We start from the raw sequence: 27,818 nt of genomic DNA, 5'->3' as shown, positions 1-27,818 counted from the left end.
ATAAAGAGCCATGTTAAATCTGAACTTCAAAAAAAAAAAAATTCAAAAGTTCAATTATTTTGAATACAGATCAGTTTCTTGGCAGGACATAAAGACCACTGCCCCTGCCCTGGTAGTCCCCTTTTCTCCTGGTCCTGGAAGGGGTTTGGCTGATCCTTCATTGAGGCAGCGCTGAGAGCTCAGCTGCCATAAAGGTGCGGCACAGCAAAGCCAGTCTTTTCTACACCAGTTTTCTGCTGGACTAATTCCCTGTCTTTGGAGATACTCCCTGCCCCATGTACGCAGTCACGGCATCCAAAGAACAACCCTGCCTTGTTAAAATCAGAACAAAACTCTGAATTTGAGTAGGCAGCTGTCACTTTGTACTGCTGAAAGTTAATCATTGATTTTAATTGCTTGCTCTTAATCTATTCATTGCACCGTATAAGAATTTATTTGCACAGAATAAGAATTTATTTTCATAGGCACTTTTGCCTACTTTCTTCTCCACAGAGCAGCTAAAATGCTTTGCTAACCTCAAAAAGATAAACCTTCTTCACTCATTCTACTCTAGAGAGTTTAAATGCTCTCTCTGTGGCAAGGAATAGCCTGTGTTTGTTTCTCAGAAACATTCACAGATGGATCATGTTATCGTATCCAGAACACACTTCCGCAGACTGAGGAAAAAACATCACCTATAAGAAGGCCCCCATCTAGTGCAAACACTATGGAATAGGAAAAAACGCAGCTACGCAAGGATATTTTTCAGCAGAAAGATGCACTAAGTGGATAATAACATCTGACTTTCTGTCCCTTGACAAAAGGTGTGATGTAGCAAATGTGAGAAAAGTGAATGCCTGGTTTGTTTTTTATCTACAGAAAAGAATTTCTCTCTTATGACCGGCAGCAGGCTGCCTCCCTAACCTTGCAATGAAGACCACTTCACATAAGCCCTGCACAGAATATTTTTGCAGAATTTAAATCAGTTTGCCAGTCATTTTGCTGATTGTATTGTGCTGTGGGTGAGCAACCAGAAAAAAAAAATCATCTAGACCAATCTGTCACAGAACAGCAGTGCTTCTTGACGTCGGGGTAGCAACTTGGGCAACCTGTGGCCAAGCAGATTGAGCCAAGCTACTTGCTGTCAGGGCAGGGGTATGGGTCTGGCCAGGAGGATGCTCCTGACGTCTCTCAGCCTCCAAGGCAGCTGGCTGGCTGCAGACTGCATGCTGGAAACAGCCTCTGGCCCAGGCTGAATCCTTCACAGTGCTGGGGAACTGCTTAGATCGTCAGCTGCCATGGGCCAAAGTCACTCCTGGACCATCGTAACAGCGCGGTGGTGCAGAGCACAGCATTCCCCAGCAAAAGGTGTATTGGCATGGGAAAAAAAAAAGAAGAGGGAGAGGCAGTGGAGGGTTATTCATGTTCAGCCCTGCCTTGCACAGCTGGCAACATGCCAGCAGTCCTTTATCAGGTTGACTAATATTTGTCTTTCTCCAACTCATCGTACCAAAGCCCGCCTTTTCCTTTGTGTTCTCAGGTTCTTAAGCTCAATACACATACATGTAGAGGCTCTTGATCTTCTTTGTAGTATTTCCCTGTCCTTTTCATTGCCACTTAATTCTCCTCTCTGGCTGTGGATAGGCTTGGATACTCTATGCAGGATTATACCACCCCATCTGGATTAGGTATCCCTGAGAAGGAAACTCAGATTTGGGCTTTCACTACCTGAGATACCGTATTTAGAGCTCTATCTGCTGTCTGTACACTGCATGGCTCTCCCACATCACCAGATTCCCAACCAGATAGACCTGCAGCTGTAATTCTGATCTTACTGACACCGCTTTTGTTGGGTTGCTTTGTTCATTTTAGCTTTGCTGTCGCTCTTCTTTGAGCACAGCTTCCCCTTTCTGTGTAGGCAGCCAGAGCACAGCCAAGTCCTTTTCCAGGTGTCTTAGTATGTCTGGGCAAGTTCAGCCTGATGCCTCTCTGGTGTGCTGGGAGGTTTCTGTAAAATGTCTTGGTCAGCAGGAAAACTGTGGGACAGGAGCGCTCTCTAGTGCCCCTCACAGTCCCCACTCCTTCCCTACCCAGGCACCAAGGTCTTCTCCTTCCAGGGTGGCTGCAGGGGGCTTTGCTGCTGGGTTTCATCTGACCAAGTCTGAAGGGCTGTGGCTGGGGCCATGCACTGGTGTTTGGGAACTGGTCTCCTTTCTGGCTTGCTGCTTTGACCACGTCAGGCTTCCCGCTGGTCTCTCTTCTGGCTTCCTGTATCTTTTTGTCTGGGGGAAGCTTCGTGGCTCAGGTACATCCTGCTCAGCTGGCCTGACACCTTATTGCCATGTCAAGCCCTACCTTAGACATCCAAAATTCCTCCCTGTTGTTTGCACATGAGGGTATACGATGTAAGGACTCTCACTGGTGTGCTCACACGGAACCTACTACAAAAGAAAACTCTTTCCTAGGAATTTTGTTGCCATGCAAGCCTTTCCACCTCCCCAAGGTTCAGATCCTACACAGGATGGGATCACACATCCCATCTTTCCTAGTTAACTCTACAACACCTCAGGCCAGCTGGCACAGAGCACCCACGCTCACTCAATTCAGCTCTCTCTGCCTACACAATATGCTGGTCACAGCTAAAGGACATCTTGGAGATGGGCCTGGCCAGGTCCCAGGAGCTGCCTCCGAGAGTGCTGTGTGCCCAGGACCCATACTAGCAGTCCAACAGAATAAATAACCAAGTTGTACATAGGAATACAGCAACCCAAGTTGTACATAGGAATGTTTGCTATCCATGCTCAATGTATTACTAAAAACACAGTCATAGAAGCTGGGACTTCTAGCTTACAGGAGTTATTTAGCACTGCAAAGAGCAGGTTACACAAAACTAGTATTTCGGTGTGCTAGGCGTGCACCTAGAATTTTGCATTGGTTTACATAAACCAATTTTAAACCACAGATTTAGCTAAATTGGAGCAATTTTTTGACAGACAATGCCTCAGGTATCATATTCTTACCTTTGACTAACTTTTCTAACTGTTCTTTTGTTTCCACAAACTTCTCTTCAAACTGGAGAAGAAGAGAGAAGAACGTTACACGGCTGTACTTCAAACTTTCTTCTGTGAGTGGCTGCACATAACCACGAGCAGAACAACCCAACCAAGCCGGGCATGATGAGCTGGGTCTTCAGCTGCAGATGCCCTGAGGATTCCCCACCCGTTCCCACAGCCGGGAAGAGCGGAAGGGCCCGGCCACTTCTGCCTCAGCGCACAGGCGCAGAAATAATCAAAGCACAGGCATCTACAGGAGGAAGACAGGTTGCAGCCAGTGCCAAGGGAAGCACGGGGTAAATCAGCCAACACCACGCCCAGAGCATGGAAGCCAACACCACCTTTTTTTTTTTTTTTAAATATACAACTGGAAAACTCAGATTCATTAAGGGTCTTTAAAAAATTCCCCATCTTTACCCATTATGATTACTTCAGCGGACTCCGTAGAACTGTAAGCTGCACAGAGTTTGCATCCCAAATACCAGCCACTGATCATGGTAGGTCCAATGCCACTGGACAAATAAATTTCACCACCCTCCTCCAGTCACTTACACTCTGTGTGCATGTTAAATTGTTGCATACAGTGTCCAGTTGGAAACATCAGCCTGGAACAAGATGCCAAGTGTCAACTAACCTCCACGCCAGCCGCTGCCAGCAGCCATCGGATTGGCTCCATTCGCCCCCTTCCATTAATGTAGACGAGCCTGGGCTTCCCTGACATGTTGCTGAGCTCCTGGATCCCTGAAAAATATTAAGCTGAAAACAAATGTCTCATAAAGCTGGTGTAAGCATCATTATTTCGGGGGGGGGGGGGGGGAGGGGAGAGAAAAGGAAAAAAGCCTTTTATTTTCACTATGCCTACTGGAATTGCCCATCCTCTAATTTAAAATATAAAATGAAAGATGCACCAGGGATGTGACACAGCCTATGCTAGGAAAGGAAAGATGTGCAGACTGGTAAAGCCTTTCCCAGAGCTACTAGGAAGTCTTTTTTTTTTTTTTTTTAAATGATGCAAACACAGACATGCTTAAACAAGCGCTATGGATCCTGAGCTACTGGGGGAAGCTTGCTGCATTACAAGACAGTTATACAACGTCACTGAAAATCCTGCCACATCCCCAGGGTAAGTTATTCAGTTACCCTCACTGCCATAGCTCCACTGAAAAGAAGCACAAGATGTTTTATTGCTAGGCTGGAACTCGTCTGGCTTTGTTTGCCAGATGTCGGAGTGCCTTACGAAGCTTCACCTGCCATCCACTTCTTTCTTGAAGTAGGATCATTATGACCATAACGATTAAATGGATCATTAATCTTCCCTTTATTCCACGAAATGGGCTGAGCTTCCTTGGTGGTCCCCTTGAACGGCCCACAGCCTGTTCCCTTGTTGCTTATGGTCTCCCTTGAAACCAGACCTGGAGCCTGGCTGCAGGCTTCAGGTGCCTCCCAGGCATCCCCCAGGGCACCAGAGCACTGCGTGCCCCAGAGACATGCACCACCCTCTGAGAGGCTCTCAGCAGCTCATGTTTCCTTGCCCTGATTTCTAAAAAATGGGACGAGCATTCCCCTTCACAAACATGTTAGTATCATACTCTAATGACCAGGAGAAAAAAAAGCTTAAAAATGGGTAACTTAAGCATGTCCAAATGTCTCAGAAACCAAAGAGTAAAGTGCCTGATTTTAAAAAAAAAAAAAAAAAAAAAGGCAAACAAACCAACAAACAGAAGCCTTTACCAATGGTCCCAGTTTTCCCAGAGCTGACAGCTGAAGCTGAAATACCAGGTCTGTGGCACTGCCATGATTACACCCACATAACGTGTCCCACTGCCCCCACGTAACATGTCCCCAGTCAGGTTCAGTATGCTCTAGTGAAGTTTTCTTTTACACTTCTTAAAGTGTTCTTAAAGTAAGGCGTGTTCAGAACACACTTTGCCAAAACTTGATTTCAAAGAGCAATCAGATTGAGAGCTCTCCCTTGAGCAATTCTGTTACGAATTAAGTCCTATCTCCACAATAAACAAGGATACCTTGGGTGACTTTGACATGATCCAAATACACACAAAAGAGAAACGACCACCTCCAGTTTTAGAATGCAAACAGCTGCTGCTACTTGCAGTGCTTTACCTGTAGAACAGCAGCTGCATCATTTTCTGCACATGTTGTGTGAACAGCATTTACTACGTGACGGTGCAACGTAGCTCTGTAGTTCAAGGCTACTGAACTAGTGCCTCTTCATTATCACACTTATCAGAAACATCACACCCATATCATTTCTGCACACATTGCCCCAACTTGGGATGTGCAGAAACTTACAGCAAATAGGGCTTTTCCTTTAACTATCAAAACCAACGTTTCTGCAGTGCCAAGTATATGAAACATAATCAGCTTGGAAAATCATCTGTTGTTTTCGTAACGAAAGCAGAGGGAGTGAAAAGCATTAGGAATCATTTTTATCATTTTACATGAACAAGAAATTCTATGCAAGATTTAAATTACATGAAAAGAAAAACGACAAATGGTCAATAAAAATCTGCCATCAGCTAAGTTTTTAAAAATAAATAGTGACTATCATCCATAAGTGGACATTAATTGTTTTAAACTTCTGATGTAGAAAAAAATACTTGTTTTCCTGGTAGTCTTCTGAATCTTTAGATCCACTCAGTGTGTCTCCACCGACTACAACAGGACCTCACACACGCAGCTCACACAGACACCTACATTTCGGTGCCTGGATCTGGAGCTGAGTCTTGACCGGAGAGCTCAATTCAGCTGGCTATGCCTGTGCATCTAATGCCACTCGAGATATGCGGATAGCACTCTGGACTTGCTGGGGCCCCGTTTTCCTGAAAAGTCAGCCTGATGCTTGGCAGGAAACCGGAGGTTCAGTCAAACTCTCAGCATCACTCCAGCAGAAACCCACAAAGCACTTCAGGTCCAAAAGCAAATGGATGTGTCTATGTACGTGTCTGCTGCTTTTGTCTAAATGCCATATTTACGTCCTGTTCCCTCCCTCTGTGGTTTATATCCTGCTTTACTCAGCTCTGAACTACACCACAGGGCAGCTTTCTCAGCCCTGCAGCTCCCAGCTTACTCTACCCTGCACATGAACTTTAGAGAGCAGAGAATTCACATTACCTCAACAGATGCTCTAAAATACCTGGAAGGAGCTTCGCTAGAAGCAGTACCTCAAGTACTTAAAGAAAACAGCTTTGAAGTTAGGACTTACCTTCTGAGCTGAGCCTCTGCCGAACAGAGGCGCCTTCCCTTCCTAGTTTATCTCCGGAGCTCCTCCTACCCCTGGGGAGTTTCCAGCCATACCCAATGACAGAGAAAATTCGCCCTTTGCTGTAAAACTGGCTCTACAGAGCTTAAAGGCGTACGTGTCTGAAAAGTGCCGTCCGAGGCAGAGACTCTCTTTCTTTTGCAGTTTGCTGATTCACCTATACCATGGGGGTGGTTGCGGAGTTTCTCGTGGCCATCTATTCAGGCTCCTCTCTTGGAGTTACTGGGGTGCGTTACCCCAGTGCCTTACATGCAGGAGCAAGACACTTCAAAACGTTGAGAACATTATAGATTTTTCTGGATCTTGTTTAGGGTAATAGCAACTACTTAGAAGTAACCCGTAAAGTTTCTAAGCCTATCTCAGTACTTAACAGTAACCACGTTTTTTATTTTCTGTGTTATCTGGCCCAGAAAATACACACGAAGTATGGGGAAACAATGCCCAACTACTTCAAAATACAGTTTGCCAGTGCTTAGTGATAACTTGGTATAACAAAATAGCTAAGCAGCTTATGTCAGAGCTGAACCCGTGTCTTGAGGCGATAGCATTATTTTGCAAATTGAGTGTATGTGGCAAATACCCAGGTAGAGATAAAATAAACTACGGTTTTCCTGTGCTGTTTCAGTGAGATATGACTGCCTCAGCTTTGCTATCTAGATGTCATATGAAATGACCAAAACTAACAGTGGATATGAACGGACAAAAGGTGGTCTGGCAGATGGGAAACAGGATTTTGACACCAAATATCAGGTCCTCTAGTGTAGGCTTGCACACGATGTTGGGCATCGCTTTACACCTGCATTAGATATTAGTACAGATCATCTGAAGATCTGTTCATAAAACCCACACTGTTGTCAAAATTGTATTTATCAGTCTAAAGCCACAACTGTACCAACATAGCACCTCAAGATGGGGAATCTCAGGACAAAAATCTCTAGCTAGCTATCTGGAGAAAATCCCCCAAAAGCTGCTATTTTATTTTTTCCTCACATTTATGGTTTTGTGATGGTTTCTCTGTCTGAAAATTGCTGCCAGTCTCTTCCACAGGATGCAGTTTCACTAGAGGCTTCTTGGAAATTTGAAATTTATGCATTTCAGAGATTGATGGTGTCAGGAAAATATGACTGTATGGCTCTTCCTCATGCCTAATTCTCTCTCTCAGGTTCATTATCTAGTGAATAAAGCACAGCCTTAAATGTATGCTTCTGCATTGCTTCCATGTCAAACCCAGTTAGCTCCCTCCAGAAAATTCCTGAGTACAGGTCGTAAGTTCATACCTGCCTGCGATGGCAGCACTAAATCGAGATTAATCTATTCCTGCTTTTGAGGTCTCTGGTACCAGCAAGTACCTGAGCGCAAGGGTTGGTTCGGGAGCAGTGACCAAAGCATGCAAGTCTTCCTTGTCCTTCCTGCAGTCTCCAGTGCTGCCAAGGGCAGCAAGAGGGCTTGATGGCTAAGAAGAGGGGGTCCATTGTTCTCTTTTTATTTTGCTTTCAGCACAACCTTTCATAATGTAATTTCTAAAGCTCCTTTGACATCTATATCTGTTGCCTATGAGGTTACTTTCATCTATAACTTGAATAGCTGTTCTATGAACCTCTAGAGTAGAAAAGAAAACGATTTTCTTTTATAAAACATTTGGTAAGCCACACCTGTGAGTATTGAAGCAGCTGGCACGGATCCCAGGTACAACTTAAATGATCTTGGGTTGGGCATAGGTGGATTTTAAATAATACACGTACCGTACCCCAACATGTCAAGTTCCCACTGTGCTCTGCAGACACTTTTCATTGTGATGTAGCTTGGAGAAGTCCAAAGACTTCCCTAAAGGAACTTGCCTGCGATCCTCACAAGCCACCCTGCAGCTGGCCAGGGGGACCATACCTGCTTCCAGCTTCCAGCAGCATCCTGCCAGAGGCGAAGACAGTGTATACAGCTAAATGCCACGGGAGAATTAAGCAAGAGGGCTCGCAGATTCTCCCTTTGCTTCTGATCGAGCTCTTAAAGTGAAGCACAAGCTGTGATAAAAAATTAGAGTCCACGTGAGTAGCTAGAACGAGCCCTGTGTCACGCAAACCCAGACTTGCTGACTTTTCATAATGTAACCCTTCAGTGACTGCTCTGGTTCTGTCGTGGAAGCTTTACCGAGCTCCCAAGTACAAGGTCAGCCAAGCCCATGTTCACCTTCCTGCATATCCCTGCAAGCTGTTTGGCACCTATCCAGACCACCAGCACAGAAAAGTCTGAGAACAGAAATCCTAATCCTGATTTATGCCCATGGCGCTGCTAGCTAAGAGAGCTTAAATGGAGAGCCAGGGACGAGATTTATGCTAGTAGACGAAGAGAGGCCAGCGCACAGACCCCAGCACTGGCACGTGCCTCTCCGTATAGCAAAAGTTTCCTAACATAGCATTTACCTGTGCCAACCGGTGCTGTCCCACACGGCTCCCAGGCACCACGGGTGGGGAAGCATAGGCTTCATAGGTCATTTCCAATAACTAGTTCAGGTGTGGCCACCCTGCCTTGGGGGCTGAGATTGGTTGTAGAGACTTGAGCTTCACCATGCCAAGGGCTGCAAAGTCAGAGAACTCTCCTGGAGCAATATGACCAGCACAGACATTGACAAATAACAGACTGATTGTTTGACGGGGTCTGGACAGAACCTAGAGCAGCATTTAGTGATGCACCGAGGAACGAGGACAGTGAGGACAACGTGAGGGTAGGCTACAAGCTAGTGGGCAGGGAAAGATGCCTTATGTGACTTACAACTCTGGGCAATGTCAGGGGCAAACCTAAATACCAGTTACGCACGTGCCCCAAAGGAGCATAATCTACAGAGATATCTAGCCATCAATTTGTAATACTTTAAAATAAGTTTAAGACACGTCAGTTTAAAGAATGTTACTACTTGGATCCTTTACCACTTATTGACTGCTGACCTAAGTACCTCAGCATGGTCAAAAGGCTCATTACATAAGCATGAGATATGCAAGATCGAGGCTTTAAAGCCAACTGAAAAGTAACTCTAATCCATATTGCGAAATATTTATCTTAAATAAGTCAGGTATTATAATGACTTATTTCAATAGCAACTTGTGTAAGTGTATGTGTCCTCTGCATGGTTTCTGGCATGTGCTGTAAAGACTCCCAGTTTATGTGCATTGTTACAACCTGAACAGATAATAACCTAGTTTAGGTTTAAAGAATCTGTCTTCAGAAGGGGATGTTGGGAAGTAAGACAGAACTTTCAGTCCTATTTTTATCTGATGTTGATCAATCTGGACAAGAATATTTTTTGATTAAAAGATAAAAAAGGATTTCTTGAAAATATTTAAAAGCAGCACTTATCCTGTGAGACATTTTTTTTATTTGCTTTGGTCATTGTCTTTATAAAACCAGATTTATTTATACAACTCATATAAGGAGAAACAGATTTTATTGACAACAAAGACAATTTCTTCTCTTATAAAACAGCTTTGTTTTTATTGAAGTTAGTGTTTCCCTGGAGATCATCAGAATTTTCATAAGACCCAGCATTCTTTATACATATTTTAACCTTAGTTTCTCTTCAAAGACAAATATTCTCTCATTTCCTTAGACTCATCTACACAGATCCGTCAGCAAAGAAAGATTCAATGAAAGAGCAATGACACATTATTTATACAATCTACAACTATCTGACTTTTAAGATAAACTTTGTTCAGTGTTTTGTGTCATCTTCAAAATTATAAGATACATGTGTTTTAATGATACTTATGAGTAAAATTCTACCTCTGCATTCACCTGTCTTACAGATACATTCAACAGTAAATGTAATCTCAATTTGAGATTTTTTTTTTGTCCCTGTTGCATGTTCAATATCATATAAATCTAGAACAAAAATCAAGAAAAGTTCAACTAGGAAAAGGGGCTGAAAAATGACTGCAGATGGAACTTGGCTTCATTTTCTGTTGAAAATTCTTTGTGTTAATGCTACTGCTTCTTCGTCTTGTGGTGACCTTCTTGTCAGGTTGGAGGAAATTTTTAATTGTGGCAATGTTGCTTTCACTTGCTTTAAAAGCCTAAAATTGGAAACAATTCAACTTCTAAGAAGTAGGGTGGGAAAAGTTCTAATGACAAGCCAAGACTTGTAAAATAAGCCTCATCAGGTGGTGGTTCAAAACTGGGAGGGGGCAGTTTCCTAGAAGTAGATAATACAACCTCAGAGAAAAGTAGGTACAAGTCAGATGGTACAAGTCATAGAATCATGAATGACTCGGGTTGGAGGGGGCCTTAAAGACCATCTAGTTCCAACCCCCTGCCACAGGCAGGGATGCCACCCACTAGATCATGTTGCTCAGGGCCCCATCCAGCCTGGTTTTGAACACCTCCAGTGGTGGGGCATCCACAGCTTCTCTGGGCAACCTGTGCCAGTGCCTCACCACCCTTACAGTGAAGAATTTCCTTCTAATGTCTAGTCTAAATCTATTCTCTTTTAGTTTAAGACCATTCCCCCTTGTCCTATCATTATCTACCCAAGTAAAGGGTCCTACTCTAACTTTTTTATAAGATTCCTTTAAGTACTGAAGGGCAGCAATGAGGTCTTCCTGGAGCCTTCTCTTCTCCAGGCTGAACATCCCCAGCTCTCTCAGCCTTTCTTCACAGGAGAGGTGCTCCAGCAAGAGAAGGTGTAAAACAATGGATTTTGTTTTACAAAACATATCCAAAAAACTGGGATAATCTGCCTTTCAGAATTTAATCTTTCAGAGCTAGAGAGCTGCTTAACCCCTGAAAATTCATGATTACTTCCAAGATTCCACAGCACTAATTATTATATACTTGATATCACTTTTATCCTTTCAAGTTCATGACCTCAGTGACATCCTCTAACAATGATTTCTGCAGCCCTAGTGTGAAACTGTTGCCTTTTTTTTTTCTGCTTGTATTTTGCTGCTTTTAATTTGAGTGTCTTATTCCACTTATAAGACAGGGAATATGAAAATCACCCTCCCTCTCTTACTGGAACCACAAACATAAAAAATAATTTATATAATAGTTTTGTTTGTTTTTTTTTAAACACATAGGACCATAATTCACTTCTCACATACATTTCTCAGCTTTGCTTTTACTTATTATTACTATTATTTTATATTCTCTGTGCTTTACTTTGTAGACTGTGTTTCCCGATCCTCTCTCTATTACTTCTGCATTCCAGCAAGGAACTGCCAAAGTATTTTAACTTCTTTTCCACAAAGCTTGGAATGAATATGACTGTCTTACTATTTGATTTAATTACCTGCAGCAAAGAAAATTTGGAGGAGATAATGTGGATGCTTTCACTTCTGCCATCAGGATTGTTTCATCAGTTGGATTTCTGCCCAGGTGAGCTGGTTTCCAACAAGGAATTTCAAGGAATTCCAAGATATCTTTTAAAATCTACAGAAAGTGGGAGAAATTTTCATATATATCAGCATATTCCAGTCTCAGCTAAAAGATTATTAAAATATTTTACCTTTACCCACCTTGTAAAGTAGGTGTTGTATATAAACAGGAAAAACCTGATTATTTTGGCAATGGACAACATGGGCGAAATCCTTCTCTTTGACTTAAGACAGTGTACCTAGGGAACGTACTCAAAGCAGAATTAAGATTCTAAAAGTAAGGAGTGAGCACAAGGAAGTAGGAATGAGCACATTGCACTCACCTTTGGAATGGAAGATACCTTGCACTGAGGCTGTTTATTGCCTGGGGCTGGGAAATTCCTACCTTCTTGTACAGCTAATGATGGGTCTCATTAATGAATTAATGAATGTGATTCAGGATCCACTTCTGCTCCTCTCCATTGACTGCAAAGAGATTTTGGGTCTTGGTAGGTTTGATTCAGTCCCCAGTCTCTTAAATTCTGACAACACATTAAGAACTGTGCTGTTTGCTATCAAACATGCAAACATACCAAAAGGAGGTACGTAAGGTTTAAATACAGGTCATTGTTGGAAGCTCTCCATCCAGTAAGACTTTTAGCTCAGACTATCATCTGGAAGGCTTACTCTTGTGTTTCAAAACAGGAAAATGGACATCCATCTCTTCTGTATGCCCATTCTGTGATTATGGGGAGGTGGTCTGTCACCTTCTGCCTGACCATTAAAGAGCTCACTTTTTAATGCAGATAGTACTATAATTCAAGAAAGTGACCCGCTCCTCAGTACTGATAGACATAAAATTGTGACTAGCTTGATTCAAGAGGAAAATAATTTCTAAGAATTTAAAAACTGAGCAAAAATGGAGTCATTAAATACAGAGTTGATGGAAATATTCATGACCTAAACCTACATTTCAGGATTATTTCTGCATCCCTGGTCAGGAATATTGAAAAAAGGCTTTGGGGTACTTGAGAACCAGGGTGATGCTGTGTATAATCTTTATATACAAGGTAATAAATCTGTAGCAAGTAAAACAGTGTAAATGCACTCACGTTATAAAAGTGGGGCTATGTTACAATGTATCTCCCAAGGCTGGTACAAAGTTGGACTAGATGATCTTTCAAGGTCACTTCCAGCTGAACTATTCTGTTTTATAGCAAACTCGGGAATCTATATTAGGATAGTGTTTTTTATTACCAGGAATGTGTATTAGGAGATTGTTTTTTATTAACTTACCTCCAAACAGAGTTTGGTCATGATAGCCAAGTACATAACCTTAACCAATAAAATTGTGCAACATTATACAAAAAGATGTATGAATCCTTCTGTAGGTTAAACTTTACCATAGGCTTACATAAATGATTTAATAACTACTGTCCAGACATTTCCATCCACATGTTTCATGTCTATAAGGTGCTTCCTGTGGACACCTTCAGCAATAAAATCAGCACTAGCTGCCCTAGTGTTGTAGCTGAATGCAGAGATTCCTAGTCTTTCTCATAAGAATGACCAGAAAAGACAGATCAGTCTTTGAGGCCTAAACCTATACATTTGTCTTCAATAGTCCGGTTTGGAAAGGTGTGCCTCTTGCTTCAGGGACCAGGACACCATGCAACCCGTGAAGTCTGTCCCTTTCCTAGTGCAAAAACAATTTCTGGATCCAACAGAAGTACTTTCTCCAGCCTCAAGCCTGCACGGCTTCACATTAACACCTGTTACTATGAGCAAGAAGGTACCATGGCACTAGAAAAATAAACAATGTGCTTGTTTAATTAAGGTTAAGATACACTCATGTTGCACCTTTTTTCATTTTATGTTGTGTGGGCAGGCATACTTTGCATGTGAGAACTTGAACAACGGGATACTCTGCAACGTGTGAGAGCTGCGCCTTTCATTGCAAGGCTGTCTCCATGCAAGCCCGTCTTAGGCAAACTTTATCAGAAATGATTGACCAAAAGGTCAGCCCGAAAGTAAAGACCTCCTACAGCAAATCTGCTGACTAATAGCAGAGTTTGATAAGGTAGTTACTTCCTTGACAAAGGGTGTGGAGGGATGATCTGTGCATGAGCTAATGTGTATCTGAGTAGGCTGGCACAGCTGGGATCGTGAGCTAAGCTTGGGAGTATCAGGCTGACGGATAAGGTTAAGCTCCTTCTGCCTCTTGCCAGAAGGAAGGTAATGTTTCCATTCCATCTACTCTTGGGTGACCTTTCCACGTGTGAGTTTGAAGGGTTCTGCTGCAGTGTAGAAATTGTTCTGAAATGGAAAGTATAATACGGCAAGCAACAGAAAGGAATTGGAAGCTACAGCATTGTTTATTCATTTTCAGTGTACGTACTGATTCAGGTCACCAAATCTCACATTTCCTCCCTCTTGTCACTTTTCTTTTTTATCTTCTGCAAACTTTGTTAATTTTTCCTTCAGTTCCATAAAATGACATGAATAAAATTTTACATAAAATGTCAAATTGCAAAGTGCCGAGGATATAACTGTGTTCAACTATCTAACGTGTAGTTACAGAGAGGGCAGGAACAGACTCTTCTCAGAGAAGCATGCTGAAAGAATGGGAGAGAACTGCAACAGAAGTTGCAGCATGAGAAATTTTAAACAGACAAAGAAGAAGAAAGTTTTGCAATGACTTGGTCAAAACCTGGAGGGGCTGCTGGAGGTGTGTATATATGTCTGATTTCTGCTCCGTACTCCTAGGGGGCTTGCAGATGCTTCCAGTCATATGCTGGAAGAGGTTAACCATGCCTTACAGTTCGGATAAAGTGCCATCTGGAGATAGCTATTTCTTTCCGCTGACTATAAAAGTAGTCATCGTTCAAAATCATGCACATGGTGCTTATAAGTCTAGAGTTACTGTACCAGGCTTTGTCCTTCAGGTCCTTCCCATAGGGGTTGTGCTTTTCCTGCTGTGCTGCTGGGGATGATTCAGGGCTGCACCACCTTCATCCTATGTCTCCATCATTTTCATCCCATCAATCTCCACCATGGGCACTTGCTGAAAGAGCAGGGCTCCATCTAGGGACAGAGGAAAAGTAACATCAGGCTAATTCAATGCCTTTTGTGTTGTTGGAAAGGAGCTCGTGCTACAACCTAGTAGTTGCCTAGGGCAGAAATTTTCCCCCAGAGCGAACAGGATACAGAAGAGCCTTCACTAAGAGCAGGATCTTAAGTATGATGTTAACAATAAAACGCTGATCGGCATGGGAGAGATATTGTGGCTGAGCAGTATCCTATGCTGTTGTCCTCTTCCCTCCTTAGGGAAATGACTTCCTCAAAAAACCCATGTCACACTCAGGATGTGTTTATGAACACTTTGTAAAGGTTAAGAGATTCTGTAAACATGTTTCAACTGCTACTAACCACACAAAAATGTTTTATATGTTGCCATAAATATGCAGGCACCTTGGACTTTACAATTCTTGGGTTACCATTTTAATAATAAACAAATAGGTTGCTCAACTCCTTATTTAAAAGATGTGTGGTGGCACCTACTAAACACTACTCTCTGGCTTCCCACTTTGCAGCAGCAGTAACCTGCCAGCTGTCTTTGGCATCTTCCACAAAGACAAGCTTTTTGAACTGCATCTCTACAGGGGATTGACTTAATTCATGCCAGTTGTCCCTGCTGGGGCTGTGCATCAGAAATGAGAGAAATAAAGCCAAACAGCATGTTCCTGCCTCAGCTTTCCTACGACTCATTGCCAAGGGTGAGTGTAAGTCCCAGCAGCCCTCTGAGGACTCCTCTGTGCAGGCTGTGCCCAAGCAGGAACATGCAGCTGATGCTCAGATCCTATGTATCACCCCCAAAATATGAACCTACCCCTCCTGAACCTCAAAGCAGTGGCCAATGCACACAAGCGTTCATGCCGAGGCAATCAGTAAGTCCCAGTAACCCCCACGGCCTTTCCTCCTCTTCCTTTGCTCCTTCCTTCAGTGAGAATTTTCCTACTGCTTTCAGTGGGAATGGACTTGCAATTCCACTGGTGGCCAATGTTTTAAACCCAAACAGGTCGTGTAGGATCACAGCACTTACTTCCACTAAGCACAACTTCTGCCTGGCTATCAGAATGATGCTGCAAGCTGCTTTGTGTATATATATAGGTCTTGCCAGAGCAAGGGTTGAAAGCAAACCTAAGTCCTTGCAAAATGCATCAAAACTGTCAAACAGTTAAGTGCTTTAGGACAGTTGAGAGTGAAATTATTCCTAGGATCATTGTGCATTGTGCCAATAGGTATTGGGCCAGCAGCACTGGGAAACGTAGGAAAGATGACAACAAACATCTGTGTATCTTCTTTGCTTACTACTGTCTTGAAGGCTGGTGAGAGAACTGAAGTACTCTGCCTTAAGAGTCTTTAGAGCATTATCAAAGTCTGCTAAAGACCTAAGTAATCACTGCTAGAGCCCTGTACAAGGACTCGAGGATACTCAGTAAGGAGGCATTTTACACTTCTTTGGCTATTAGGAAACTCCTGCAGAATGATGGCCTCTATGACCCCTCTACTTCTCATTAGGTTTACAAAAGACTTAGATCTAACTGATCTCTCTGGTTTGCCCAAAATTTGGAAGATCCCAATAATAGTCTATAGACCTGTCACTCTGTGGAGGCTAAAAACTAAACTGACAAACCTGTGTGGAAATATCCAAATAAGAAACACACCATCCTTAGAATTATTTTCTATTCCTTCCAGTGACGAGGAGCTCAGAGCAGACCCTTGCCCGGCACTGTTAATTCCCTCGGCAAAAAAAATAACATGCAATGTATGATTCAGCTCACCCTAAAACATACGACTAATAGCCAAGTGGCTGCTGTTCTGCTGCTGCTCTGAAGTGTTTATTGACTGGGTTCGGTTTGACTTGCTGCACAGGAGCACCTAGTAATACCTCAGATGTCCTGTGTCAGCTGTTCCAGAAGGCCAGGAATCTCCAGTAGTGCCTGTGTCACATCATGCAAGCCTGTGATGACAGTGTAAGTGAAAAAGGTGGTAAGTGGAGGGGTACACACTGGTTTATATATAAACACACCTAGGTCTTCATCTCAAACCAAATTAAGAAGATAAAAAAAAAAAATACAAGTTCTCATCAACCCTCCCTCACAGAATAAACTGAGATTTACTAAAACGTTGGGAAATAATCCATCAGTTGGGCCAGATCTGAAGCACTACAGGGTGTATCTACATTAGAGGTCTGGAACAGAATGCTTTTAAAGTGCATTTCTTGACTGTGCTTCGGCTCTCACCACATTTTGATCTTGCAATGCACAAAATGGATCTTTGCTGGGTGAAATTGAACTGAAAATTGTGCTTTCAGAGTGCAGTTTAAACAGCATTCAGTCACCACAACCACTCAAGCTAGGCTGAAGGAACCCCACCGCCAAAACCACACAGCACTGATGCCAAGTTTGCAGTACCAACTGTCCTGTTCAACTTCATTGCTACCGTGCCATGCTGTTTGCTGACAGACACAGCTACATCCTACCAGGCTTAGAGCTGACAAATTCTGTCAGACAGACACCTGTTTTTTCTGCATCCTCACGTGTGGAAAATTCATTCAGCATCACACCGCACCTTTCCTCAGATTCTGGAGAAAAAGTTCAGCAAAGGAATGTAGATCAACAACTACAGAGCTTTCCAAATTTCCTTATTAAACCAATCTGAGAATGTAATTGCAATTGACGTCAGGAAAGCAGGTGACAGATAAACCAGCATAAGTCAGTACAAACCCTGTATTCCCACAATGAGATGAAACCATTCACAGTGCTGAGAACTTCAGTCGCTCTGAAGCTGGGAGATTGATGAGCTCTCAAGCAGGCAATTCATTCACCAAATATTACTCAAGAGTATTCACTGCATTACAAGGTCAAGAAACACCCCGTTTCTCAGTATACAGCCAGGAATTAAACAATGACATTAGGGATTGAGAAATCTTTTAAAAAATCTGTATCATTAATATGGAACTGTAAATAACAGACGTGAAGCCCCAAGATAACAGCTTACTGAGCAGCTTTTCAAAGCCCAGGTGCCATTTATCTAAGTGATTAAAAACATTTACCTTTCCTTTGTAAACTCATCTGCCAAAACCATACACTGAAGAAAATAATAGAGGAAAAGAAAGAACATTTTGAGTATGGGAGTTATTAAAGCTTGGACAGGAATTAACACCAGGTCTGTGTGATGGTTTACTACCTCCCCTTCTCATCTCCCTTCCTTGGTTTAAAAATGCAAGTGAAATGTTTTTTTCCATGAGCTACGCAGGTTACCGAGGACCCCCTTCAAGTCAAGTCTTTGAGGATACATTCCGCATATAAGTAAGTTAATGTTTGCAAACCCCATTCTGCACATATCTTAAAGTTTACCAACCCCAACTTTCATTCATGAGACAACACTACAACAAGAACATATAAGAATAACAAGTTTATTTGATTAGAACAGGCCCTCTAGATACACCAGTTATACACGTATGACAGGTGGTAGTCGTTTTATTTCTTAAATCAGTAATGAAAATGTAACTTAATTATGAAGGCACAATGCTGGTATTTCAGACAAGTCACTGATGTCCAATAGGACTGGCAAGAGAAACACCTCCCTCCTACATTCTTTAAAAACTCTTATTTTACTAAAGTGAAGTTAAAAACAGTGAAGACCTGAATCAGAACCAATCACACAAAAATCTGATCTGGATTTCAGCAGAAAGTCCTCGGAGCCAGTATAACATGCTGGAGCTGTCAGTCAGCAACTCATATTTCCTTCTCTTTTGCTTTCCCCTCTTCCAGTGAGCTTCCAGGAAGGCAGCAAGCCTGCTGCCATTTCAATTGCTTAAAATTACCAGAAAAATCTCAAGAAGAATGAAGGAAAAACCACAGGTTAATAGTGAAATATAATTAAAAAAAATTACATACTGTACTTCATATGAGAGAACACGATATTGTTCACTGAAACTCTATTCAAATGTATCTTCACCTTCGCTGTGCAGTTTATTTGTATGCTCTCACAGTTTTCTTCAAACAAGCATAGATGTTGCTTTAGACAGGCACACTAATTTGCTTTTATATCATAATACATACGGAGAACTCTCCTCACAGTCTCCACATATTTATCATCAGGAACAGGTTTTCTCTGGCTTCCAGGCTCTAGAAACTTCTTGATTGTGGGGATGCTGCTTATCCTTCTTTTAAATGCCTAAAAGGTAAACAGTAAGTACACAGTAGTTAAAAAAAAAAAACAAAGTAACACAAGAAAAACAACTGTTAAGCTCATTTGTGTAAGCAGATGATTTAACTGAAGAGGGCAGCATTTACAGAAAGCATTAAGCAAATACTGTCTGCTGCTACTGGAGAAACTACTAACGATATGTATCCAGAACTGTTCCATCAACAAAGGAAATACTGGTAAGAGATGTGCCTGTATTCATCTCAGTCTTCCTAATGGAAGTCACTAACATCCTTTAAAAAGCAGCATGAGAAGGCAGTACAAGAAATACAGTTTTAGCCACAGATAAAGTTTACTCCCCCTCACCCCAAACTCATTATTTTGAATAGTAATAAGACAGCCCTCCATCTTGTATTGATATAGGTTGAAGTGGAAACAGTTATCTGTGGTTTCAGATGTGTACTTTATTCAAATCACAGCTTGTGGTCTAGAAATATTTTCTGTTTTAGGCATCACAGAGCTGTTGAGAGGATACAAAAAAAAAAACAAGAATGGGGGGTTGCTTCACATCTGTATGAGAATTACTCTATAAAGTAATAAATTCTGTAGATGAATCCTATTAGAAGTTTCTTCCTAAAGCAAGCAGAGCAAGACTACAATAGGAATGACAAACATTCCTGTCTTACGTAATTGTCCACACGTAACAGAAATATCTTTTATCATATTTCCATCTATATGAGAGTATTGTTAATGTAAGTTACCTGTAACTGAGGAAAGCTCGAGAGAACATCTGACTTCTTCTCTTCTACCATTAAAATGGCTTCCAGAAGATGAACATCTGCCCAGCTAAAACTGTTGCCAACAAGGAAGTCCTGCCCATGGTCTTTCAGAACCTGGAAGCACCATAAATGAAAGCGTTCAGATGTGGATAAGTAGCTGTGGTTGATGTTTACAAAATACTCAGGCACACCTCCTTTGGCAATACTTATTGCTTCCTCTTCTATTCACCTCTTTTTGTCCCCAGTCCCTAGGGATACTGCCAGTGTGGGAGATGTGAGCTCAGTGCTTACAACCTCCAATCATTTATGCATGAGCAGTCCTCACAGCAGTGATCTAGAACCCCAGTGTTTCTCTTACCCACCCTTCCTTACATCCTATAGCCCTAGGTAACCCCATGTACTAGACTACAGGGTTAGATCCCTCCTTGGTTTTCTCCCCTTTCCAGCCTAATAATCTCAAATTTTTCTGCATTTGGTTACAGCTTCAGTGGGAAAATAGAGATCAGCCAGAAAAAAAAACAAGATCCCAGTATGGCTTATGTAGCAGGATGTTCAGATTAGAAGACTTCTGTGCCTCCTACATCTGCCTGGGGAAACCCAAAACACTGAGGCATCTCCAGAACTGTGGTTTATAAACTGTGGTAATAACTGCTTACTACTGTGGTTAAATAAATAAATAACATAAAGACATAGTTGAGATGTTAAACAAAGTTGACAATTAGCTATTTTAAAATTGCATCTCCTTTGCAATGTAGATTACATTTCTCCTAAAAGCAGGAAGCTGCTATTTCAACTGTGTATAACCATCGTTTACATTCATTGGATCAAAGTGGTACCTGGATCTTTCAGTGTCAGCGGTGACATTACTCAGACCAGGCGATCTCATTCAGAACTTTCTACATTTAGCCCACCCCCAGTTCTCTTACACTGCTCTGACCTCCCTCTCATCTGTCCAGCCTGGTGACAGGATGGTGTCCAGTTTAAAGTACTGGGCTGAAACCTTCCTATTTCCTCTGCTTTTCCTAAAATACCCAGTGTTTCTGCTGTTAGAAATCCTACTACATACCTTTTCATATACTGGGAAGTACCTGCTGGTGGCCTTCTGAACTATAAGGGCACGTTGTTTCTCTTTATCCTCAGCTGATAAGAATGGGAACATCAAAATAAAGCCCATAAGGTCCTCAGTTCCTCCAACATACATATCAATCCTTAAAACAAACAACAACAAAAACAACAAACGTAAATAAGAAGGCGCCTCCATAACCACAGATCTGCATTGTGATCGTAAAAGTTGAACTCCCCCATCACACAAATTATTTTTCTGGTTAAAAAGTAGAGACATGTTGGGTTTATGTGGCAAGGGCTTGGTAGCAGGGGGCTGCAGGGGTGGCCTCTGTGAGCAGAGCCCAGCAGCTGCCCCATGGCAGATCAGAGCCAGCTCCAGCCGGCTCCAAAAGGTGGGCCAGGGAGCGGCACTGGGTGGGCCTCTGGGAGAGCTGATTGAAGAAAGGGGAAAAAACAAAGCAAAAATAAACAAAACCACTGTGTGACTGCAGAATGAGGAGTGAGAAGCAGCCCTGCAGCCCCCAAGGTCAGTGCAGCAGGAGGGCAGGAGGTGCTCCAGGCACGCAGCAGCAGTTCCCCTGCGGCCTGTGGAGAGGCCCCTGGTGGAGCAGGCTGTCCCCCTGCAGCCCATGGGTCCCACACGGAGCAGATCTCCACGCTGCAGCCCGTGGAGGAGCCCAGGATTAAACACGATTGTACAAGGACTGAAGTTCAACTTCAAACATCAGATTGTATAAACAACCACTTGGGAATCACCAAAGAAACCCACAACACCACTGAATGATTAATTCCAAACTAGCTTAATTGCCTAGATATATCCCACCTTCGGGGTTTCAGCCAAAGTCCAAGTGGTGTCAAAGGAAGTAATAATGCGGCTGAAAAGCTGAAGTTGTCTATCAGGTCCAGCACCTAGCTAAATTATTAGTAAAGAAGTTTTTCTTCTCAGATAGCCCCTTTTATCCATTTTTTTTCCAGAGCTCTAACACCAGGTTTTGTACAGGAGACAAGACTCAAATTAAGTCCTCATGAATATGAATAAGACATCTGGTAAAGTTGTTTATCAAAGTCTTCTACCCACCCTACATCATAGGAGAGTCTTATTACAAAGCAGAAACCTCAAACAACTGCAGTTGCTGTTGTCAGGCAACAGCTTCTCAAAAAGGTCTCTGTAAGGATTAAATACTATGAGATGTTTTCAGATATTCCTGCAAGGTTTAACATGTATCAGCTTCACCTCCCTAATTTTCCAAAACTGCATTTCTACGCTACAGAAGACCAGTTATCCAAATGACTTCAGCCTGGGCTAATCTCAGTAATCCCTCCTCAAAACACTGCCCTCAAGAACAAAGCAATACCTTTGAATTCTATCTTCTGATAAACAGAAAGAATAGGCCCCAGACTAAATACACAGCTTGATGGGAAAGGATTCTGTCTGCAGGAAGAGGTACTCAAGGAATAAAAGCTATAGGTGATGGCTCATTAACACCACAAAGAAGCTGGTACACTACGACTAATGCTCCAGACTATTCTTCCTGTTACTTTCCTGAACCAGCTTCAGCCGATTCACCTAACTACTCACACTTCTGTGGTATTCTACCCACCGAAGTTGGATTCCTTACTAGTTAACCTTTAGTTTTCCTTTATTTGGAAAACAATAGGAAATGGGCATTTAAAGGCCACAGATATCCCAGAGGCATCTTTTTCCTTCACACAGACACAGCATGAAGACCTGGATTTAGTTTCACATGAAACCAGAAATCTTTCAGTGACTTTTAGCTGCCTTTTCTCCAATTCCTCAAGACCTAAAAAGTAAACTTTTTATAATGCTGAGGAACACCATCTAAACGCAGGTAACATCACTTCCAGGTCTTATTTTGCAAACAGAAAAGCTAAAAAATAACCACTGCTTTCCAAAACGTTTTCAGTTTACAAAAGTAGTTCAATATTTACACTCCAGTCAGTTCCCGAATACCTGTGGCAAGCTGTACTAATGTTTTACTAGAGCACAACGGACTCACACATCAGGCATTTTTTTTTATGTAAACATAATCTAATCAGAACAAATCAGTTGGGTTGCACTGAACTGCGGCTTGTCAGTCTTACTGCATGTTGTAAACCACCGAAGCACATCAGTGATCGTCTGTGTGCGCAACTATCCCGTTAATTCTACACATATCTAAGCTACTGTAACACGTCCAAGAAGAATAGTCACAGTACAGGGCTCTCTCCTTCAGGTCCTTCCCATAGAGGTTGTACTTCGCTGCGATGTAGTTGAGGATGGCCCTGGTCTGCACCATCTTCATCCCATCGATCTCCACCAGGGGCACTTGCTGGAACAGCAGGGATCCACCTAAAGATGGGGAAAGCAACGCGTTAATGTCGGATCTAGCACCTCTGCAGCAGATCTCTTGTCCTCATAAAGGCATTACTTTTATGGTGAGCTTGCTGTAGGGAGCCGTTACATTAAACTGGCATCGTGCAAACAGTAAAGAACAGATAAATTAACGTGAAGAATGGACTCATTGGGGATTATCAACCTTGCTTTAAAAAACAACGTGCACAGAAGTTGCAGTCAGGACTGGGTTCAACAGCTTTTATGCTGAAATTGGAATACAATCGAGACAATCTTCACACTAAACACATTAACTGAGTAAGAACTGCCTAATTCTGTATACATAAAAATATATTTGTATTCCACTACTTAAGAGACAGCTGAAGCAAATTTTAAATTCCAAAATTTCGCCCTCATTACCAGTATCTTTCGCTAGATCAGGACCCTCAATGAAGTTTTAGGATAACCTTTTGCAAATCACTGTGAAATTCCACAAGCTGGAAAGACATTCAGTTCTCAGTGTGGACAGATATCCACACACAGGGAAGAAAAATAATTAAAAATCAGTCTCTGAAAAAATCTCTGCCATGTGGGAAGTCGGTCCCACAGTCTTTAAACATCTTCTCTGAGACTAAGTAAGGCCTGCTCACACTTCTTTTGAGGTTTTATATGCACTCACTTTGCAAGAGCTTCTCATACTGTTCTCGTGTTTCCAAAAACTTCTCTTCAAACTGAAAAAACAAGCAAACAAAAAAAGCAAATAAGGAAGAACACGAAACAAACATCTTCTCACATTTCTAGAATAGACAAACTTCAAACCTGGATAGTGCTTATCAAGGAAGAGAATACAAATCTTGGTCCCTACATTCCAGACATAACTTTAAGGGAGAAAATGCAAGGGGCAGAAACACTGGCAAAACCTCTTGGTCTATCATATCTGACAAATGCTGCTAAAGGCAACCCTAGCAGAAAAATCAGCATTAAGACCTGGAGTGAGGATGGTTTATTTTGTATTGAACAGGCAATTTAATGTGAGACAGTCAACAATATAGACTAGGCTGTCCTTAAAATGCTTCCTGACATGTGGAAAAAAGCTCTGCTGTGTGTTATTTTGATTTGGGAGCTACACAGGAACAAATTATTAGAAAGTGAAAACAAAAGCTTTTACAAAATAACGTTAAAGTATTATGCCAAGCAGGAAAATTAGTGCAGAAGCATATTTAGGACACCTGAAGATGAATTATTCACTAGATGAGAAACCCAAAAGACACAGCACTGCCCGTGATCAGACTGATTTACTTATATTCAGTATGGTTGAGGATGGCTGGTACTTACAGAGGAATTCAGTTCAAGATTAAGGCACCGAAGTTAGACATTTACATGTACGTGTGCCATACTTGTCTAAGGTGCCATTACAGTCAATGTAATCCATTGAGACTAGAAAATGATCGAGCTTACCAAGCACTAGAAGCCTCGACATGAACTCCCAAGGGTTCTTCCTCAGTCAGCATCTCTATGAACGCATGTGACGTGTGTTAATAATTAAGATTTGCTATAGCAGGGAAAACCCAGAAAGTTAGGCATACAAATACACAACTAGAGTAAGTGTGATCACGTAGGCTAAGATAAGCTGTTAAGTCTATCCACATGAAGCAAGCAGGACAAAACACGTTTCATGCTGCAGCTCATTTTGAAGGACGCAGCCAGTTGAATGAAAAAATAAAAAACCCTGTACGAGCATCCAGCTGAAAACAGACAGACGGGAGAATGCAAATTCGTTGCTGTTTTACTTGGCACAGATCATACTTGTTATGCCAGGAACACATGTATTGTTCAGCTCAATAGCACTGGGTAAGTCACAGAAGGCTTAATTAAGCGATCTTGCATTAAGCAAGAGCCTGGCTTACAGTGTCTCAGAAGACACGAAACTTGAAGCCATACTTTTGTGCACCTAAAGTAATAGCATTTAATCATGCTGAATAACCAATACTTATTTACTATTGCATCCTGGGACAGTTTTTCTTGTTTGGTTAACGACCAGTGTCCTGACGAGCTTAAAATACGCAGCTTAAAGTTAAAATGGTGAAACAAACCTCAACCCCGGCTGCAGCTAACAACCAGCGAATGGACTCCATTTTGCCTCTTCCATCAAAGTAGTAAAGTTTGGGCTTTCCAGCCATGACTTCAGACTTCCAGTTACCTAAAATATTTATAAGAAATACATCGATAATGATTCAAAATACTGATGGCTATTGGAATAACGGTTCACAGGTCACTCACAGGACAATAATTTAAGTTAATTTAAATCATTTAAATAAAGCTTCCAGTCTAAACTGATTTGGTTTTATTGCAGCACAGTCAAGTCACAGTTATTTTGTAGCTGTCTTCGTTCCCCCCCAAATTCAGAAAAAGTAAGCATCAAGTTGTTAATCAGGAGATAATGGGAAGGAAAAAATAAAGTCACCACTGAGGAAATCATTAAAAACTTTTACAAAATGAAAGTTTTAGCACTAGAGCTACTCAATCCATCGCCACCAAAAGCCATGTTTCAACAAGAGAGGAGAAAAGGGAGCAGACGTGGTTTTTTAAGTCCTTATATTGAGGGACTCCATAAGTATCTAAACATTCATTCTACATATGAGGCATGGAAACACGTTCTCAAAACCTCTCAGTTACCTTTCTAGCTGTGGTGATCCAGGGTATGTGATTCTACACAAGCAGTAACAAAATTAAACAGATAAATAGATAAAGACCAGCTTCTTCTGTAATAACCCAGACTGAAATACTTAGATTCAGACTGCTGTACTATTTATTCTTCTACTGGTCTCATTTCTTTCTATTAATAAACCTTATTGATAAGCATAACTTTACAGAGCTTTCAGTTTATCAGATACACCACGCTTTGCAAGCAGAACTTTAGTACTTCCATAAAGGAGGCTATTACTTGTTACTTCTAGGATAGATGCATTTTGGTTCCAGAAGGAACTGGATTCCACTGCACAGCCATAAGCCAAGGGAGCACTGAATTTTGTCATACTAGCACTGCGTATGCATAGATCTGAAATAGCAACCCCTCGCTGAAGCTGAGGGCTCTTTTCCCTCTGCAGGGAGATGCCTTGTCACTTTAAGCAGCAGTTGAAGCAGTCCTGGAAAGCAGCCTGTTGGCATGCGAGCACTGACTGCCAGTTCTTAATCTTGCAAGCACTCCAGAAGCAGAGGGGGGGTGGGTGGGGAAAAAGCAACCTCTACCAGATCTTGAGCACAGAAGCAGCACCAGGCAAGATAGCGAGGGAAAAATTAAAAAAAAAAAAAGGGCACAAACTAAAAGGCTGCTGACAGGAACTCAAAGGAGCAAGGTTGTTCGGCCCTTCATGCCTGCCGAGGGGCCTCTGCTTGGCATGGGGCTGCGCAGTGCCCGTGGCACCATGTCACACCAAGCGGCAGCAGGATGAGCCCAACGCCTACCTGAGCGGCACGGGAAAAGGCTGATGAAGACAATGAGCAACACAAGGTGCAAGCAGACTGCAATAAAATGGGGCAGGAAGGCAAAAGTATGCTTTTTCAAGAATAGAAAAGGCTTGCAAGACAGTTAAACTCACTAAAGAGGGGAAAAGAAGGCGGCCAAGGTGATTGTTAAATGCTGAGGTATTTAAAAAAAATAAGAGAGCCTTTTGTTCAGCATGCCCTTCCGAGACATGCCTGAAGCAGGCCAACCTCGCACAATCACAGAGTCATTAAGGTTGGAGAGGACCTCCAAGATCACCTGGTCCAACCATCACCCTGCCATCAATGTCACCCACTAAACCTAAGCACCACGTCCAACCTTTCTTGAACACCCCCAGGGACGGTGACTCCACCACCTCCCTGGGCAACCCGTCCCATTGCCCGACTGCTCTTTCTGAGAAGAAATGTCTGCTCATTTCCAGCCTGAACCTCCCCTGGCACAGCTTGAGGCCATTCCCTCTGGTCCTATCACTGGTTATCTGCGAGAAGAGGCCGACCCCCAGCTCCCCACAGCTTCCTTTCAGGTAGTGGCAGAGAGCAATAATGTCTCCCCTTCTCCAGACTAAGCAACCCCAGCTCCCTCGGAAGCCCCCCGAGCGGCAGTGCCACCCCCCAGCGGCACACAGCGTAGGGGCTCCTCAGGCTGCACCGCTCAGGTGAGGCAGGACGCGCACGTCCAGCCGAAGGGAACGCAGAACATCCCGAGCCGGAAGGCACCCACAAGGAGCACCGAGCCCAACTCCTGTCTCCACAGAGGACCATCCAAAAATCAGAATTGAGGGAACCGCAGCGCAGCAGCAACGCGCTTCTGCCCCTCACCTCCTGCTCACCGCAACGCCACGACGCAAAATGTCGGCCACCGCCTGCCCGAGCCGGGCCGAGCCGAGCCGAACCGAGCCGAGCCGCCCCCAGCCCGCCCGCCAGGCGGTGCCGAGCGGGACAGCCGCCAATAGGACGGCGGTAATTTGCATAAACCGCAAAGGCCTATGGGAGGAACACGGATCCTGGAAAAACGTTAACGTGCTTGTAGACGTCTTGGAAAAGACGTGTTTGGGGCAGAAGTAAGACGAGGAGATGATTCTTCTGTTTATAAAATCGATTTTTTGACCCTCATATTTACTCACCATAACTTGAAGGAAAATAGTAAATGGAGCCTTATATAGAGGCCGGGCCCCATGCAGCCCTGGATGTGAGGGCGATCTGGCTGCGACATCTGTCACCCCATTGATCGCCAGGGTTGATTCGGCTGATCTGGCTGGCTAGGCGGGTGTC

The 27,818-nt window shown here is 42.8% G+C and overlaps 1 protein-coding gene across 1 annotated transcript in view; it reads right to left on the bottom strand.

Moving 5' to 3' along the window:
- Positions 1-27,451, bottom strand: part of LOC308193666 (uncharacterized protein) — a 32,068-nt gene extending 4,617 nt beyond the window's left edge. The window contains exons 1-12 of the mRNA XM_080588599.1: positions 27,366-27,451; positions 25,136-25,242; positions 23,722-23,773; positions 22,928-23,060; positions 20,712-20,853; positions 19,628-19,759; positions 18,754-18,896; positions 13,448-13,454; positions 12,948-12,986; positions 6,256-6,388; positions 3,667-3,773; positions 3,000-3,051 (exon numbers count right to left, since the gene is read on the bottom strand). Coding sequence (XP_080444725.1) covers positions 3,000-3,051; positions 3,667-3,773; positions 6,256-6,388; positions 12,948-12,986; positions 13,448-13,454; positions 18,754-18,896; positions 19,628-19,759; positions 20,712-20,853; positions 22,928-23,060; positions 23,722-23,773; positions 25,136-25,222 — 1,027 coding nt within the window. The 5' untranslated portion in view covers positions 25,223-25,242; positions 27,366-27,451. The remainder of the gene's footprint in view (positions 1-2,999; positions 3,052-3,666; positions 3,774-6,255; positions 6,389-12,947; positions 12,987-13,447; positions 13,455-18,753; positions 18,897-19,627; positions 19,760-20,711; positions 20,854-22,927; positions 23,061-23,721; positions 23,774-25,135; positions 25,243-27,365) is intronic.
- Between the last annotated feature and the right edge of the window lie 367 nt (positions 27,452-27,818).

The sequence above is a fragment of the Anser brachyrhynchus genome (genome assembly GCF_964034855.1).
Source record: "Anser brachyrhynchus genome assembly, chromosome: 3".
Taxonomy (NCBI): Eukaryota; Metazoa; Chordata; class Aves; order Anseriformes; family Anatidae; genus Anser; species Anser brachyrhynchus.
Note: the sequence above shows the minus strand (reverse complement) of the source record. Positions and strands in the feature narration are given on the sequence as shown.